The sequence below is a fragment of the Cyprinus carpio genome, chromosome A15 (genome assembly GCF_018340385.1).
Source record: "Cyprinus carpio isolate SPL01 chromosome A15, ASM1834038v1, whole genome shotgun sequence".
NCBI lineage: Eukaryota > Metazoa > Chordata > Actinopteri > Cypriniformes > Cyprinidae > Cyprinus > Cyprinus carpio.
The window spans coordinates 18,169,484-18,186,110 of NC_056586.1; the positions used below are offsets into that span (position 1 = coordinate 18,169,484).

Below are 16,627 nucleotides of genomic sequence, written 5' to 3' on the forward strand. Positions count from 1 at the left end.
TTCTGACTCCATCCACAGGGAAAGGGAAATGAAGGTGACATTAAAGCACAGCCCTTAGGAGAATTCATCATTCAAGTACCTTCAAAAAGCTTGACTGCACTGTAAAACACATTGGGTAACCTAAAAATATATATTTCATGTGGAACCAACTGAACTAACTTTAGCTCAAAAATTTTATTTAATATGACCAAATCATCCTCACTACATAAGGTTAAACCATCATTAGAATTGTGAAGCTCAGGTCACACAGAAATTTCCCCTTAAGTGCAGTTCACTTTTTACATTCTATAATTTTTAGGAGTGTGGATTTACATTTTTTAATAAGAACTTTATTCTCTTGTGAAAAGCTTTTTTCTTCCATTCTCAGCTAGAGGAAATCTGCCCAGCTGAGGATGCGCTGCAGCATATGACACTACCTGCTAGCACAGTGAGTGTTTCTTAGCCAAAGAGCATGTGATGTCTTGTCAACAATCCTTAAGTCGCTTATATATGGAATTGTTTTAAAATAGGTCCAGGGGATTGTGGTGCACAATATAGAGTTTCAGACCTCAGGACAGGACTGAATCTGGTTCAAGAATGTCTAAGCTGATGCAGAAAACGGGTCAATATGAAATCAAGGTGTTCATGGTTTCTCTCTGACTGTGCATGCAGATGAATGTGAAGGTCATCAGACATTTGATTTGCTTCAGTGATAATCTGCTTGTTCTGATTTTTGGACGTTTGCCCAATTATGCAATCTGTTCGTTTCCTTTATGTTGCAGTGAAAAGGGCAGTTTGAGGTGACGGCTGGTTTGGCACTAGCATGACTAATGCACTCAAATTATTAATGTGCTCTCGTAAATTTTAAGATAAGTTTTTCATATTTACAAATGCATATTTTAAGGTAATTCAAGCAGAAGATTCCATTTTAAAGTCAACCAAAAATCACAATGAAACCTATTTCATTTCTTAATGCACAAAATTCAAGTGGAATCCATTGGTGGTGTTATTATTGGTGTTGTTAAAAAATCTTTATAATATGAATAAAATGTGTCTTCCTCTTAAATGACTTTCCTTTTTTGCTGACAACATTTATTGCAAAATAGGTTTTTAGGTATAATTTTAACAATTTTTTTTGGAGGGTAATACCCACTTTTTACTGTCCAATCAGCTTGAAATAGATACAGTTAAGCCCTATCCAACATTTCTTCCTCATTCAGTATCAAGTTTCACTCAAATTGCAGAACTAAAATGGGTTGCAAACTGGAATTGATCGTGGCAACTCCAAGATGACAAGGCCTTTTTCTACAGCTTCAGTTCAGTTAAAGTTCAATCCATCACTGATATGTGTTCTGTTCCTCCCTTTTCTTTCTCTTTCTTGACAAATCTTGTAAATCACTCTTCCTTAATCAATGAAAGAGCTCAGATTCTCAGAAACGAAAGCTCATTCACTTGCTGATTTCTTGGAACTTGTAAAATGACATAAATGCTATGTCAGTTTAACACACTGAGGCCTCTAGCTCTTAATCTTTTGCTGTCTATTAGAGAACATGACAAGATAAATTGCTGTCCTGGTCATTGTGTGAAAGAAGGTGCACAGGTTCCCAGCTGGTTATTTTTAAGGAAGAAAATCCTCAGTCTCTTTAATAACAAACCCTGCAGTCATGGAAACGGAAATAAAGACAGGAGGATTAATTCATGCCTGACCTATATTTCCTTGTTGAATTAAAATGATTAGAAGGAGCCCACATTTTTTGTGTACAGGAAAGGTATTTTTAAGATATTGTGTATATATGTATTTATATAGAAAACTGCAATGTTTATGTTAAAAATTATAATTATAATTAGTATTATTATGCATATAATAATGAGCACAACAGTTATCTGTGCAAAATTTAAAGTTACTTTTTTCATAATCCCCAGACTGAACAATAAACTTGTTGACTAAAACTTGTGAATGGTTGATAAAGTGTACAGAGCATCTCATCAACTCTAAAGGAGTTAAGCTTGTTTGGAACAAGCGAGTAATTATGTTTTAAATCTCCTTTAATCGACATTTGATATGCATTTCTTTTTTCTTTTTTTGCATTTCATGAGCGATATTAATGCCTGGACTGCATGTTTGGCTTCTCATCTGTTAAAAGCAGCAGTTAATCCAGACACATATGGCATCATAACATCTCTCTCAAATGACCTACATTCCTTTGATACTGAACACACACATACACAGCATTTTACTGAGTAGATTTTATTCAATTCATAAATCATGTAGAGCTGCGACAGAAACTACACTTTAGACATTCCTTCAAGTAGTGCTATGTAAAGCAAACCATGTTGAGTCAGATGGTAGAAAGTCATTAGAAAAAGTATACACCTAGAGTAACCCAATATTTCCTGCTATGCTATTGCAATGAACATAAGTGCCTGACTCAAGAACAGTCGATCAGCAGGACTGGTGACGTTGAGAGATCAGTCACACAGATCAGAAGTGCAGCAGTAGATGTTCACTCCCGGAACACAGAACTCCTCACATGTCCGGCTGAACACAGTGGCTACGGTTTAGGGCATAACAAGAAAACAGCTCAATATCCTATTTAAACTTGTAGAAAACAGACCTCTAATGAAGAAACAACATTTTCCTTCACCTACCAAGGGGTGATAAATATGAAGCTGTTACCCAGGTTATTATCGTTAACAAAAACTAAAATTAAAACCATACAATTTTTATAACTTGAAATAAAATAAACATTAACTAAAAATAAATAAAATATATATATAAAAAACTTATTTAAGCTAGTTGCCAAGGCAACATTTTTTTTTCGTTAAGCTGAAGCACTAAAATAACTACTAAATTACAATAACAACTAAATAAACTAAAAACTAAAACTTACTAAAAAAAGACATATTCAAATATAATAGTAAAAATGACAAAAACACAAAAAATTACTAAAAATGTAACAAATTAAAATGAATATATATATATATATATATATATATATATATATATATATATATATATATATATATATATATATATATATATATATATATATAAAATAGAATTCAAAATATTAACATAAGGTATTATATCAATGATAGTAAAATTACATTGGATGTTAATGACTTGAAAATTGAGTAAATAAATTATGTTAAGATTGATTGCTTACCTGTTGAAACTGTTTTGCAGAAATTGCTTGAGGCAGGACATTCTGTTGGGGTCTTGCAGTCCCCATCCACACAGGTGTAGCATGTCAGCGAGTGCACTAATGGGAGATTACATATTAGACAGACAGATAGCAATGGAGAAAGTATCTGCACTGTATCAGAGCAGTTTGGAAAACTTTTAACTGCATTCCAAAGCATAATATTTGACAATTTGCTACACTACATTTCATAAAAACATATTATTTCCTTTCCTTATTGTTTTGAAGTGATGAAATCATGACCCACTCTGAGACATGATAGCAATATGCAATTCATGAACAAACCATTCGTTTGAGTCTATTCTTTTCAATTAATCAGTTGAACCATTTCACAAATTGCACTGCAGTGATTAATTTGTGAATTTGTATGATTCAATAAGCTCTAACCCTTAGACCCCTGTTTATTTAAATAGATAATTTGAATAGGAAGATAAAAGATATATATATATATATATATATATAGAGAGAGAGAGAGAGAGAGAGAGAGAGAGAGAGAGAGAAAGAGAGAGAAAGAGAAAGAGAGAAAAAAAAGCTTTAATTTTACCTGAGGCACTGCAGAGAAGCACCACAATAAGAGCACACACTAGCGTCTTCATGATGGAAGCTGGTCTGGTCATGCAGAGGAACACATTTCTTTATATACCTCGGTTACACCTTTTACTGCAAATACATTCTTTCTAAAGCATAACAATAATGCTGTATGACAGGTTTCATGTAACCAGATATACTGTAGATGTCAGCTTAGCTCCTGGACAAGGAAGTAATATTATTTTTCCAGTAATTCTCTGCTTATCTTATAGTCTGTACTTAGCTTGTGAATTGTTTTGCAAGATCTAAGAACTTCTATCAAGCCTGCAACTTCACAATGTCGTTTCTTAATCTTTCACTTATTTTTTCTTAATCTTTTCACTTATTTGCCCGTAATTTCATATTTCTCTAATTCTAATAAATCATCTTTTTTAAGATTGAGAAGACTATCTATTTTCCAGCAGTAGCAGATTCTACCACAATGCATTACATCCTTAGGAAGAAACCATTAACGGACACATTTGCCAAATATCACAATGATTGTACTTCTATTCTATAATATAATTCTTTAATAATTGAAACCATAAACCACACTATTCTGTGAGATAAGCATCCAAAGTGCAGAGCTCTTAAATTCATATTCCTCCTGCATTATTAAACCTGTCAGGTACGATAGAAAACATCCAATTAATCTGCACACCAACAATCCTCTGGTGTTCCACTGGGATCTATACTTGGACCACTTCTCATTCTATACTAAATCACTCAGTTATTTCATAACCTCTCATGGCCTCTTACCTCTTATTAAAAATGCAAATCTCATCTCAAAGTTGAAATTACAGGCCAGCTGGCAAAATGATCTCTAATAGCATGCATCTCAGGGCCGTGAAGTCAAGTGAATTCACTGCTTTTCAGAGCTAGGGCATGGACAGGCCTCATGGGTAATCTGTCTAAAGATTAGTATTTTATTGTTTTTAGGCTCTGGCATTTATATAGACGTTTGAGACTAGTTATTGCATTGAAGAGAGCTATTTGGGGACTGGAGGCAATTGCCAATGTTCAGCTCTCAAGATTAAGGTTAAATTGCCAAAATATGACGGATATTTTCCTCTTGAGAATACAATATCAGATAAGTAAGTTTATCACAGCTTTACATGACATTGTCATGATTGTGGATAACAAATTAAAAGCGTTTTTAGAACAAGTACAAATGTTGCATCTGAGAAAACAGAAAATATATCTAGAGGAATTTATTTTTTTATTTTTTTGATACATGCTGCATGTAGATCTAAACACAAGAGGGTTTAACAAACACAGACAGCAGGGGGCAACAAAGAGTTTTATTAGTATATTATTAGTGAGTGTATAATATATTATTAATATACTTATATTAATATTTAATTAAAATTGTATGTTATTTACAGGTTAATTTAATATATAATTTCATATATGCAGTAAATGCTTTAATTTGGACAACAATGCATGAGTAGAATAAGATACAGATTTCATGCAGTAAGACAAAACAGATTTTTAATAAATCAAGAATGTTGTTTGAAAATATTTCAGTTTAATATACAAACAGCATTTTATAATTAATATAACTGATTAATTTAAAATAATTAATAATACTTAAGCTAGTTAAGGCGTTGGAAGAAGAACATTAGCATTCCTTAACCTAAACATCCACCCATCTGTCTCTCTCACTTTAGTCATCCATTCATCCATCTATTTATTCATAAATCACTTAACCATAACCTACATCTATCAATACATTATTTCATTTTTTAATAAAAGCAATTTATTGGAAAGCTTACAGTTCTTTAGTATACCACTCAACAAAATGAAATCTTGGGCATCTAATGTAATTTTTCGATGCATTAAATGAATTACTAAAAGTTCCATTTAGTAAGCAATTGATTCCTGTGTAAATAATCACTTCAGTAAAATATTTTGGGATTCGCATAGCCTTTGAGGATATAGGTGACAGTGCTCATGAACTGTGATTTAGGGTTGCCAGTTCATATGAGCTTTGGAACTCTCTGAACTTTAGAATATCACATTTTACAAACTTCTTTGCAGCACATCAGCTCCAAGCACAGGCTGTATGTTCTGACAGCTGAGTTGAAGCAAACAAAGTTGAGTATTTTATGGTTTTGAACTAAGTGTTGACCATGTGACCTTCTGAAGGTGAACTTGCTACTCTGCAGTGACGTCTCATAATTCCTTCACCTGTGCCAATGACGTCCAAAGGAAGACGTCTGGAACAGAACAGTCAGTCTTGATACAAACAAGTATGAAATTTTTATTTGACTAATTTTAATCTAAATTTTTACAAAATAACCGATTGCAGTTTATTATAATACTTGAGAATAGTAATAATAGGCTACTTAATAATAATTATTAAATACTTAAAAAAAATCTTGATACTATTATGGACTCTTTTCACATGCCAAGGTAAGAAAACACAAAGCACAGTATTATAAATGTACATAAAAAATAAAAATAATTATGTGATGACGCGTTTCCACAGTTATTAACATCGTAAATATATAAATATATATAGATAGATATATAGATAGATAGATAGATAGATAGGTAGATAGATATACTGCATATATATATTTACAATGTTAATAACTGTGGAAACGCGTCATCACAGTCTGTGAATAACTTCCATAGCCTACTTAAAAGCACCTCATAGAAACAGCCATACTGTAAATTAGCAGGCCCCAGTATGTACTGTATTACTAAAGAATGCAGTGCTGTTGACAGCCAGCAGATGCTGCCCTTGAGCCAGTCGGTTGTGTGAGTGCTTCACTTATTTTGTTTGCATTTCACAGCTGAATGACTAAAATCTCTTCAGAATGCAGTTGGCCAAAATAATCTGCAATTTTCATTTGAACAACCCAACACATTGCTTTGCCAGTACATCTCTGAAATAAATGGCACCATTTGCAAGCTAAAACAGTCTGACAGGGCAAGCAGCCTGATCTCTCTGCTTTAAAAAAAGTAATTCTCTCTTCTTTCAAATGGACTGGACAGCAAAATGCTGCAGATTTCCCATCTCCCTCAGTAAATTGCAAAAACAGAGTGTCCTCCATTAGGCGCCATAAATCTGAGCTGATGTGACAAAGGGTAATGAAGCAGCTTTCTAATCGGCCTGCCCAGAGCCCCTCATGTCACACTGCAGACAAGCTTGGGCCAAATGCAGGAATGGATGTGGTTAACAGATTACTGACCAAAGCTAAACCCACAAACATTTATTTAGAGCCAGAAAATGGCAGTATGTATGTCAATAATGCTACATGTGAGGGATGGCTTAGATAAATGCAGTTGAAAGTTGGTAGTGTTTACAGAAATCAATAATATAGCACCTGACAAGTTTAATGAAGGAAGACAGTGATGATTCCTATTTTTCCTCAAGCTAAACCAGAACCTCTCTGAAAAAGAACAACGAGTCCATTTCAAAATGCGGTTTTGTTGTTATAAGTGGCTCTGTTGTTATAAATGGCTCTTATAAGAACAAGAATTTCCTATAAACTTAAGGCCGTGGGAGTCGTGCTTTAGCCTCTCAGGAAGGTGTGTGAAACACACTGCAGCAGGATGACTTTAAACTCTCAGCTTGTCCCATACAGTACATGTGTTCCTCTTGTCCTTGTCTCTGAATTGGAACAGAGCTTACTACAGCGAGACCTGGCTGGCGCTTTATCACATAAACCTTCAGTATACCTAATCAAATAACCAGTCGGGCGTGAAACCATATTCCACACTGTTCACGTACAGTAGCCTTGCGATGAGTGCCTTGCAGAATCTAACAGGACACAGGATTAAGTGATGGAGTCGGAGTCTTCTAGAGGGCCGTGTGCTATACAGCGATTAGGAGAGAGGTATTACAGTGATTGTGGGCGGTACAATACATAAAGAATGGGGAAAGAAGTGCAAAGTAGCTCTCAAAGACCCATATGTATTATTATTTTTATAGAACTTTTTAATTTTACTTTTAAATGTATAATTAAATATTTATAATAAAATTAACAAATATAATTAAATACATTAAATATAAAGTATGTGTTATTATATAATTTACAATAATAGTAATAGCAATAATACCAATAATAATATTAACATTTATATAATATTAAAATCTAGAAATAATGATTTATAGCAAGAAATAATAAAAAAATATAAATACACACATTATTATATAAGTAATTTAATAAATATAATAAATAATTGTAATATTGTAATCAATCTTTATAAAATTAAATAAATGTATAATAATAATAATTTATTTTATATTACATAAATATTATTAAATTCTATTCTATTATTTATATTGTTATTTAAGTCTTTTAATATTTTATAATAAATCTTTGTTTCTAGATTTTAAATTGAAAAAGTGTTTTGTAAATGCTATTATTATTATTATTATTATTATTATTATTATTATTATTATTATTATTATTATTATTATTATTATTATTATTATTATTATTCGGTCAGATGTTCTTGGCACAAAAGCACACAATGATCTTTGAAAGTTCTTAAATCTGCTGCAAAAATGGGACAAACCAAATACTTGCCAATGCAAAATAATAAAAATAAAAATTATTTTTCTGATATTCACTGTACTTTTTTTTTTTAGGTATTTGACACTTGCTGTTCTGGATAGGTGCTAATGACTCACTATATCCACATCCCTTTCTTTGTCTCTCTGAACTCTTATCTTTGCACTCGGCTGAGAGACTGTGAGGGGTCGTGACCTCTGTGGCCTTTTGTTCCCTCAGTGAGTTGGGTTACAGACAGTGCCTCTTCAGCCATGCTGTAGATGACCTTCTGTACTCCTGTCCCTCAGAGCTATGTGAGGCCATTGGCCTCTCTGCCTCCGTGTTAAAGCTGCCTTTTATAGAGCGGCCTGCCCCAGCAGCATGCTGGGAGACAAACGGAGACAAATGGGCTTGGGGTTTTTTTCTTCAGAATAGTTAAATCAACAATTGCGACAGAAAAAAATCATGCAAGGTGGATATATACACAAAACATGTTAATATCAGTGTAATCAGGGTCTCTGATATCTCAGGCTTTCTTAAAAAACTTTTCTAACTTTAAAATGATGGCTGTGTTACTAAAGTTTAAGCATAATACAATGTCCTCCGTAAAATGCTCTTAAAACCATTCCAAGACCGTTTGGAGTCCCAGGAAGTATTTAAAGCTCGGACGTAATGCTGTAAAAATAATTCAAAGAGCAGGAAGAGGAGTTATTAAACTGAAGGGAAAGTTGCACAAGGTGGGAGGGGTGTTCAGACAGCAGGGGTTTTTGATGAGCGTATCCGGACTGGGCCGGATGAGAGCTGAGTAATGTGAGGGAGCTTTATCCAGGTGCACACATTGTGCTCTTGAGTATAGCACTCCTTTCTGCCTTCATCCGTCTCTCTTTCTTTCTCTTTCACTAATTCACTCTTATTCTGCCCCCTTTTCCCTTCTCTGTCTATTCAGCTCAAGCGCCTGGAGTCAGATAGATGGTCCAGCTGCATCCTCTTGGTCACTATGTGCCAGTTTATTTAAGGTCTTCTTGGAACAGAGACCTCCCTGTGAATGTCTTAATATATAGCCTGTGTGTTTGTGTTTGTGTTTGTTCTCGGGAGAGCAAGTCATGGTCCCTAAATACATCTCAGGGTCAGTTAGATTTAGAACACTGAGTAAATACTACACTGATTTTTTTATGAGTGTTTGCATGAAAGGGAGTGTAGTCATGGCTTTCTCATTATGTTTCAGACCAAGGAGGTCCATAACACCTGGAGAAAGCTGTCTATTAGCATTCTCATTCATCTCAGTGGCAGTTTCTCAGAATAGAGCAAGAACAAGAGCGCACAGTCCCACAAACCTCACTAGCGAGGATCCCGAGATGTGACGTCAAAGGCAACAATGTAAGGCTGAATATAATAATAATAATAATTTATTTTTACTGCCATTAAGAAGTTTGGGGTCAGTAAATGTCTTAATGTTTTTGAAAGAAGTCTCTTATGCTTACCATGGCTGCATTTATTTGATCAACAATACAGCAAAAACAGTAATATTTCCCAATATTATTACACATTGTTTTCTGTTTTAATATATTTTAAATTGTAATTTATTCCTGTGATTGCAAAGCTGAATTTTCAGCAGCCATTACTCCAGTCTTCAGTGTCACGGTGATTTCCTTCAGAAATCATTCTAATATGCTGATTTGGTGCCCAAGAAACATTCTTATTTTATATATAACTTTTAAATGGCCATCAACGGAGATAGATGCTTTTTCAAAACAAATGGTGTAGAATCCACCAGCAGGGACTGACTGGCTGATGCAAACCAGCCTAAACTAAACTAGCCCAATCTTAATTCAGCTACAACATCTAATAATAGAATTTAATCCAAACTGTCTCATTTATACACAATTGCACACATACGTTTGTATTTATTGCTATAAATGAATGAAAATCACTCTTTGATGCCCAGCCTGATCACTTCTGTCCAGGATTGGGCTTGTCAAATGCACAGAGATAGTCAGGTTCATTATTTTTTATTTAGATTGGTCAGTCACACTTCTAATTAGATTCCTCATGCAATTTTGCCTCCAAAGCAGTACAGCTTGGATTGTTTTTTTGGTCCCTCACCAGTTTTCAGCTGCTATGGGCCATCCACAGGCCATCAATATTGATCACCTTGCTAGATGAAAAAACCTGAAATCCCTTCCATCCTCATGTAAATTACTTGCACTATTGATTAATTCATTTTAGATGTTGGCATCTGCAGCATTAATATTAAAAAAACGAAAGACGTTGAATTTATTCAAGTGAATTAATTATTAATTTCATTCATGTATGCATATTTATATATTCATTCATGTATTAATGATGCAGATTTTTTGAAGCTGTGAAATGCTGTAGTCCTTCCATAGACATTTGACTTCACATTTTACTAACAGTTCAGCCTGTCCGGTCTAGGTGATTCACAATTTTTATTGCACCAATACTGCCTACTCATCTGCACTATCTCTGAGCAGCTTGCACTCTCCTGCATCATACAACAGTGTCCTCCCTGGGACCTTTAACTTCCTGCTGACCCCTGAGGGGTGGAGCTCTTTATTTCCTGCCCTGCTGGTAACTCACACCCATCAATGAAGGTGTTTATCAGTCTGAACTTTCATGACCTCCCCTGTTTCCTGCTGATGACTGGATGAGGGATTCTTGCCTACATGTGACTAAACTGCCAAAAAATAGATGCACATTGATGACCCTGCCTCCAGCAACTCATAAATGTGTCATTATGACGGAGTATGATAATGTTTGTGTAATGCATGTACATTTTAATGGCAAATAGATTTCCTTTTATATATAACAAATACAAAGGAATTCTAAATAAGAATAAGATAAATGTGTGGATTATTTGTATTTGACACATATTTGTGCCATTATGGGTGTTGCATAAAACTAGAAACTTTCCTTTAAAGCTTTTTTAGCTTCCATTACACATAATTGTTTCATTTCATCTCAGCATATAGAACTGTAATCGTTCCTTTTCAGGCAGCAGAAACAATGAGCTTTTTGATTAAGGATCCAATATGACCAATTACCACACTGTAACTAGCCATGTTGGCAGAATGTGAATGACAGAAGATCTTTAATGGCTTGTACATTGCATAACAGCACGGATGAACAAAATCTGTTATCACTATATTAAAATAGATGATGCTCATATTTATCACCACAAAAATTAGTTTAAAAGTGTGGATCACTTGGCAGACAGTGCTATCTTGGTAGAAAATTACAGATACAATTTACAAGGTGACCCTTTAAAGTATCATTTATAATGTTTTCCAGGGAAAGCACTGTTTAAAATGAAAAGTTGCATTGACAAAGTACAAAATATATCACATTTTACCTGAGTTGTAAATGTGAGTTTGCAGTGTATGTAAAAATAGCATGTACTGGGATTTTTCTTAAAAATATAATCAATGTTACAGAGACATTACAAATCATATTATTATATAATTTATATTATATACAAATATTTTTTAATAGAAAAAGCAAATAGCTAAGCACATTCTGCCCGAGCGTAGGCATGACGTTGGCAAAACACTAGTTAAATCAGTTGAAATGCAGCTTAGTTTTGCTATTCCTTTATGCGCCTTGTGAAAAATGAACAGGTAAGAACAGCTTTTTAATCCATGACCACAACTAAAAGTGCATCTGCAACTTTTTGGTTCAGTCTACTTACATTTTTTTTTAAGTTACCTCAAAAGCAAGGCCAAGAGCATGGACTAGAGATGCAGGAAGAGGCAAAGGAGGGACAGAGCCTTCATTGTCTCCTTGAGTACCTTAGTACACTTCATCATACATTCCTTTTCATCTCTGCGTCCATAACTTCCAACAGTTTTCTGCATCGCTGCTGCTGGAACGCACGCTACGTGATCAGAGAGCACCTGCCGGCTGTGGAAATTGACCCGCTATCCTCAGTTTAGGTGTCAATACTGGGCAATTTTTTTCCCTCTTCCTCAAGGTCATTGTGACCTGGAGTAAATCCATAAGAGACTAGCCTAATTACTGAGCAACAACAGGCAGTGCTGCAATAACCTAATTATTCTTGGCATATATTAGATAAAGGGGACTAATTGCTGGCTTTCCTGCAAGGGTCCTGTTGAAAAGGAATTTGATTTCCCCAAATAATTCTCCACCAGATCATTCCTTGTGTTAATTGGGCATTTTAAAGCAATGAGGGATAACTCTTTTTTTTTCATATAATGATATAATAGTGTATTATATGAAATATTATATTTTGAGCTTTGTCATCACAGGATTAAATTACATTTTAAAATGTATTAATATAGAAAACAGTTATTTAAAATTTTAATGATATTTCACAATATTACAGTTCGCCTTCAGGAACGCTTTCGGGAACACCCCGGCGAGACCACTTACTGAAGCATGTATGAAATCAGTCCAATAGAGAAGCGAGACGTCACGATCGCGGTGACGTGAGCAGCCAGGAAGTATAAAAGTGCATCCGGCAAACGCACATGTTAGCTTCTGCTCTTCAATGACCTTGTCTGTGTGTGTGTATGTTACAAGCACTCAGTCAAAAAAGAAAATTAAGTAATAATGCCAATATCAAATGCTAAATCAGTGGTGAGTGGACAGCGTTTCAAGTCGTGTGTTCCTCCCTGCCCACGCTATATCTCGGGTGGGGATACAAATGATTTGTGCGCCATCTGTTTGGGAGCGGAGGGGGCTGACTGTCATGATTGTGAGCTTCTCCCGCTTTGTGCACTCCGCTCCTGCCTTGCTGTTTTTGATGAAAGCGACCAGGTTTGCGATCCTGCTGGGTCCGGCCCCGCTGTTTCAGAGGCACAGCGGCGGCTGTTATCGTGGGGGTCGCAAGTGTATTTAGAGGAGGGTTCTGAGATGGGGCTCATCCTTATCTCGGTCCTCACCTGCTAGATCTAGCACCCAGTCAACAGCCCAGTTGGTACAATTCTGGAGTTTCTGCAGGAGCACTTCTCCGCAGGGTTATCTCCCTCCACTCTGAAGGTATACATGGCGGCCATAGCTCCTTACCATGCTCTTCTAGATGGTCAGCCATTGGGAAGACACCCATTAGTTGCAAGTTTCCTCCATTGCAATTGGAGGCTAAGGCCAGTACAGTGCATCAAGGTGCCTTCATAGGACCTGGCGGTGGTTCTGGAGGCTTTGTGCAATGCTCCTTTTGAACCAGTTGAAGATATCTCTGATAAGCTCCTCACACTGAAGACAATCTTCTTACTCACCATACCCTCACTGAAGAGGATAGGGGATCTTCAGGCACTCGCTTTATCATGCCTGGAGATTACCCTGGGCATGGTAAGGGTGTTCCTTTACCCGAGACTCAGGTATGTCCCTAAGGTGCCCACTCCTTCGCCAGGTCCTGTAGTCCTGCAAGCCTTTTGTCCTTCTCCCTTCCAGGAAGCTGGCCAGAAAAGACTCAATCTGCTTTGTCCAGTGCGAGCACTGGACACTTACAGTACGTTTACAGAGCTGCCCAGTGGCATAAGGGAGATCAGTTATTCATTTGCTTTGGTCCACCTAAGAAAGGGGTTCCTGCAACCAAGCAAACTATGAGTAGGTGGGTGGTCGAGACCATCACACTGACCTACAAGTCCTCTGGCCTCCAGTCACTTGTCAGTGTCAGAGTGCACTTGACTAGAAGTATGTCGGCTTCCAATGCCTTATCAGTGGGCGTGGACCTTCAAGATATTTGTGCTGAGACAGGCTGGTCCTCTTCGTACACATCGTACACAATCTGATTTTAAAATTTGGATGTGTAACCAATGTTCTCTGAAGGGAACGAGATGCTGTGTCTTTCTGCCATACTCCCTGCATCCCTGCAGGCGCTCGCTTCCACAAAATCTAACATGTGCGTTTGCCAGATGTGTTTTTATACTTCCTGGTTGCTCATGTCACCGTGCTAGTGACGGTTCACTTCTCTATTGGACTGATTTCATACATGCTTCAGTACGTTATCTTACTGGGGCGTTCCCGAAGCGTTTCGACGCAGCGTCTTGTTCCCTTCGGGGAACCGTTTACATACGTAACCTGGAGATGTTTTTACTGTATTTTTGATCAAATAAATGACATTAAAACATAAAGTAATTATTCAAAACATAAAGTTATCTATATTTGATAAAGTCAGTGTTTAGTGGATTTATGTACTTTTATCTACATTTATATTTACATTTAGTCATTTAGCAGATGCTTTTATCCAAAGCGACTTACAAATGATTCTCGTCAGTCAGTCCTTCCTCCTGAATAAGACACGTTGTGCAGTGGACAGCAAACTAATGGAAGTTTCCCTGCAGGCCATAGCAGTGTGATCCTCATTGACCATGTCATGATGAATTAGCTTCAGCTATAGGCAGCTGGCTTTCTTATAATACACCTACAGGTCAGCAGCCAGAGTTCCTTGATTTGTTATGGCCACAGTAAGGTCTTTGGATGCATGTCCTTTTAGTGACTCACTATCTATAAACAGATAATTAAGCTGGAACTTAGAGGACACGGCAGTTTATATTTGGATGTGCACTGTCAGAAATAGAATCAGAGATATCATATGGTATTGTTTGTTCTCTGATTTAGACGATTAAAATGGCTGCCATTGTGTTTACGGCTATTTTATCCGTCTATTAAATTAGCAGTACATTTAGACAGTACAACCTGGTAAACACCTCACTCAAGGGTACAATGAAGATGAGTTACTTGGATCCAATCCTTTAACCTTCAGCCATTAGAGGTTCTCGACTAGTTTTGCTTCAGGACATAGATTTTACATTGACTGGCCTTTTAATAATTTTTTCAAATTAGTACAGAATTTGTATTTCTTTTTGGAACTGACTGATCATAGCATAACGAGACATTTATAAGCAATTGTTTTGTAGGTTGATCATTTTTCAACAGGAACACCACAAGTGTAACAAGGTAGAAAAAAATCCCACTCAAAAAAATACAAAAATTATCAATTTTTTTGAGGACGTTGTTGTAGCCTGTGTGAGTAAAGTCAGTAAGTTTGAGTCTTATGTGATAACATTAACACATTTTTAGATTAATATGATTAGTTGCATTTTACTAATTGTTTTTATCATATTTTTTTCCTCTGCTGTCAGACCCACAACTCTTTTTGAGTCTCACCTCACCAGTTGACAACTATATAAGTGCATACCTGTGTCCTGTTCTGTATTGTCTGTGTCAAATAGCTATTGGAGTATAAACTGTCAGAGGCTGAATTATTCTTTCAGGGAAAAATGCCGCAATGTTTCCACAGAAGCGCTGGTGCAGCGAGACTTCATATTCAGTAGATCAATGTGGCATCCAATAACATGTTGTGTTGCCCTCTGAATGTGTCTTGTGTCTGCATGGCTATGTGTGTGCGCACATGCATACTGTTCATACTAGTGTGAGGGAGTGCGGTGTTGAACGGCAAAGGCTGATCATGGTGTTTGAGCTTGTATCCGCTGATGCATGAAATGGAACTCAGACAAGCAGACTGCTTAAGCCTGTCCCCATGTCCTCCCTTCAGATACCTACATCACTCCATTGATTTTGCAGCAAGAGATGGAAGTGGGAGTAGAGATAAAGCTGGCCTTGAGTTTGTAAGTCCTGTAATTCAGACACAGACATGTTTACAGTCCAGAAAACGCTACACAAATTCTCTAATTAAGAACTTAATAAAAGAGCCCAGCAGGTTATGAAGGATCAGCTGTGATAAATTGGACAACTTTAAAAAGTCTATTTATTAAACACACACAGTTATTTAAAGCAAATAGAAATTTCTTTAAAAATATTCAGTATTCAGTATAGCATACAGTAGTGGGTAAAAATAGTCAGTGGCTAATGTGTAGTATATTTGGAATGAATATATATATATATATATATATATATATATATATATATATATATATATATATATATATAACACACACAAACATTAAGGAAAACATTATTATTTTTTAACACAAACATTAAGGAAAACATTAAAAACACACATATACTGTATATATGTGTGTATGTATATATGTAAACAGTCTTCACTTTCTATTATAGTATACATAAAATTATTTTGCAGTGTGTGTGTGTGTGTGTATAATATATATATATAGTTTTCACTCATAAACTGCTAGTAAATTCTCTTACAGTGTACATATATACGCAGTGGTATGGAAAATATGTATATTAAAATAGATATTGAAAATCATCTTTGGTTGATTTGATTGCTTCTATACAGAGTAATCCAACAATAAATGCAGATTTCTTTCTTCGGTGCAATAAACCCAGGATATGCCAAATTAAAGGTTGTTAATTAAGAAATTAGGTCAACACTAGTTTAGCATAATATAATAATGTTTTTTAATGTTA

General features: G+C 35.7%; 1 protein-coding gene across 1 annotated transcript; it reads right to left on the bottom strand.

The window, feature by feature from the left end:
• Positions 1-2,211: 2,211 nt before the first annotated feature.
• Positions 2,212-3,884, bottom strand: LOC122147720 (lymphocyte antigen 6D-like). The gene is made up of 3 exons (XM_042771331.1): positions 3,727-3,884; positions 3,147-3,242; positions 2,212-2,531 (listed from the first exon to the last, which is right to left on the bottom strand). Exons 1-3 carry the CDS (start codon positions 3,797-3,799, stop codon positions 2,449-2,451), a joined length of 252 nt encoding a protein of 83 aa, XP_042627265.1. The 5' UTR covers positions 3,800-3,884; the 3' UTR covers positions 2,212-2,448.
• Positions 3,885-16,627: the final 12,743 nt, after the last annotated feature.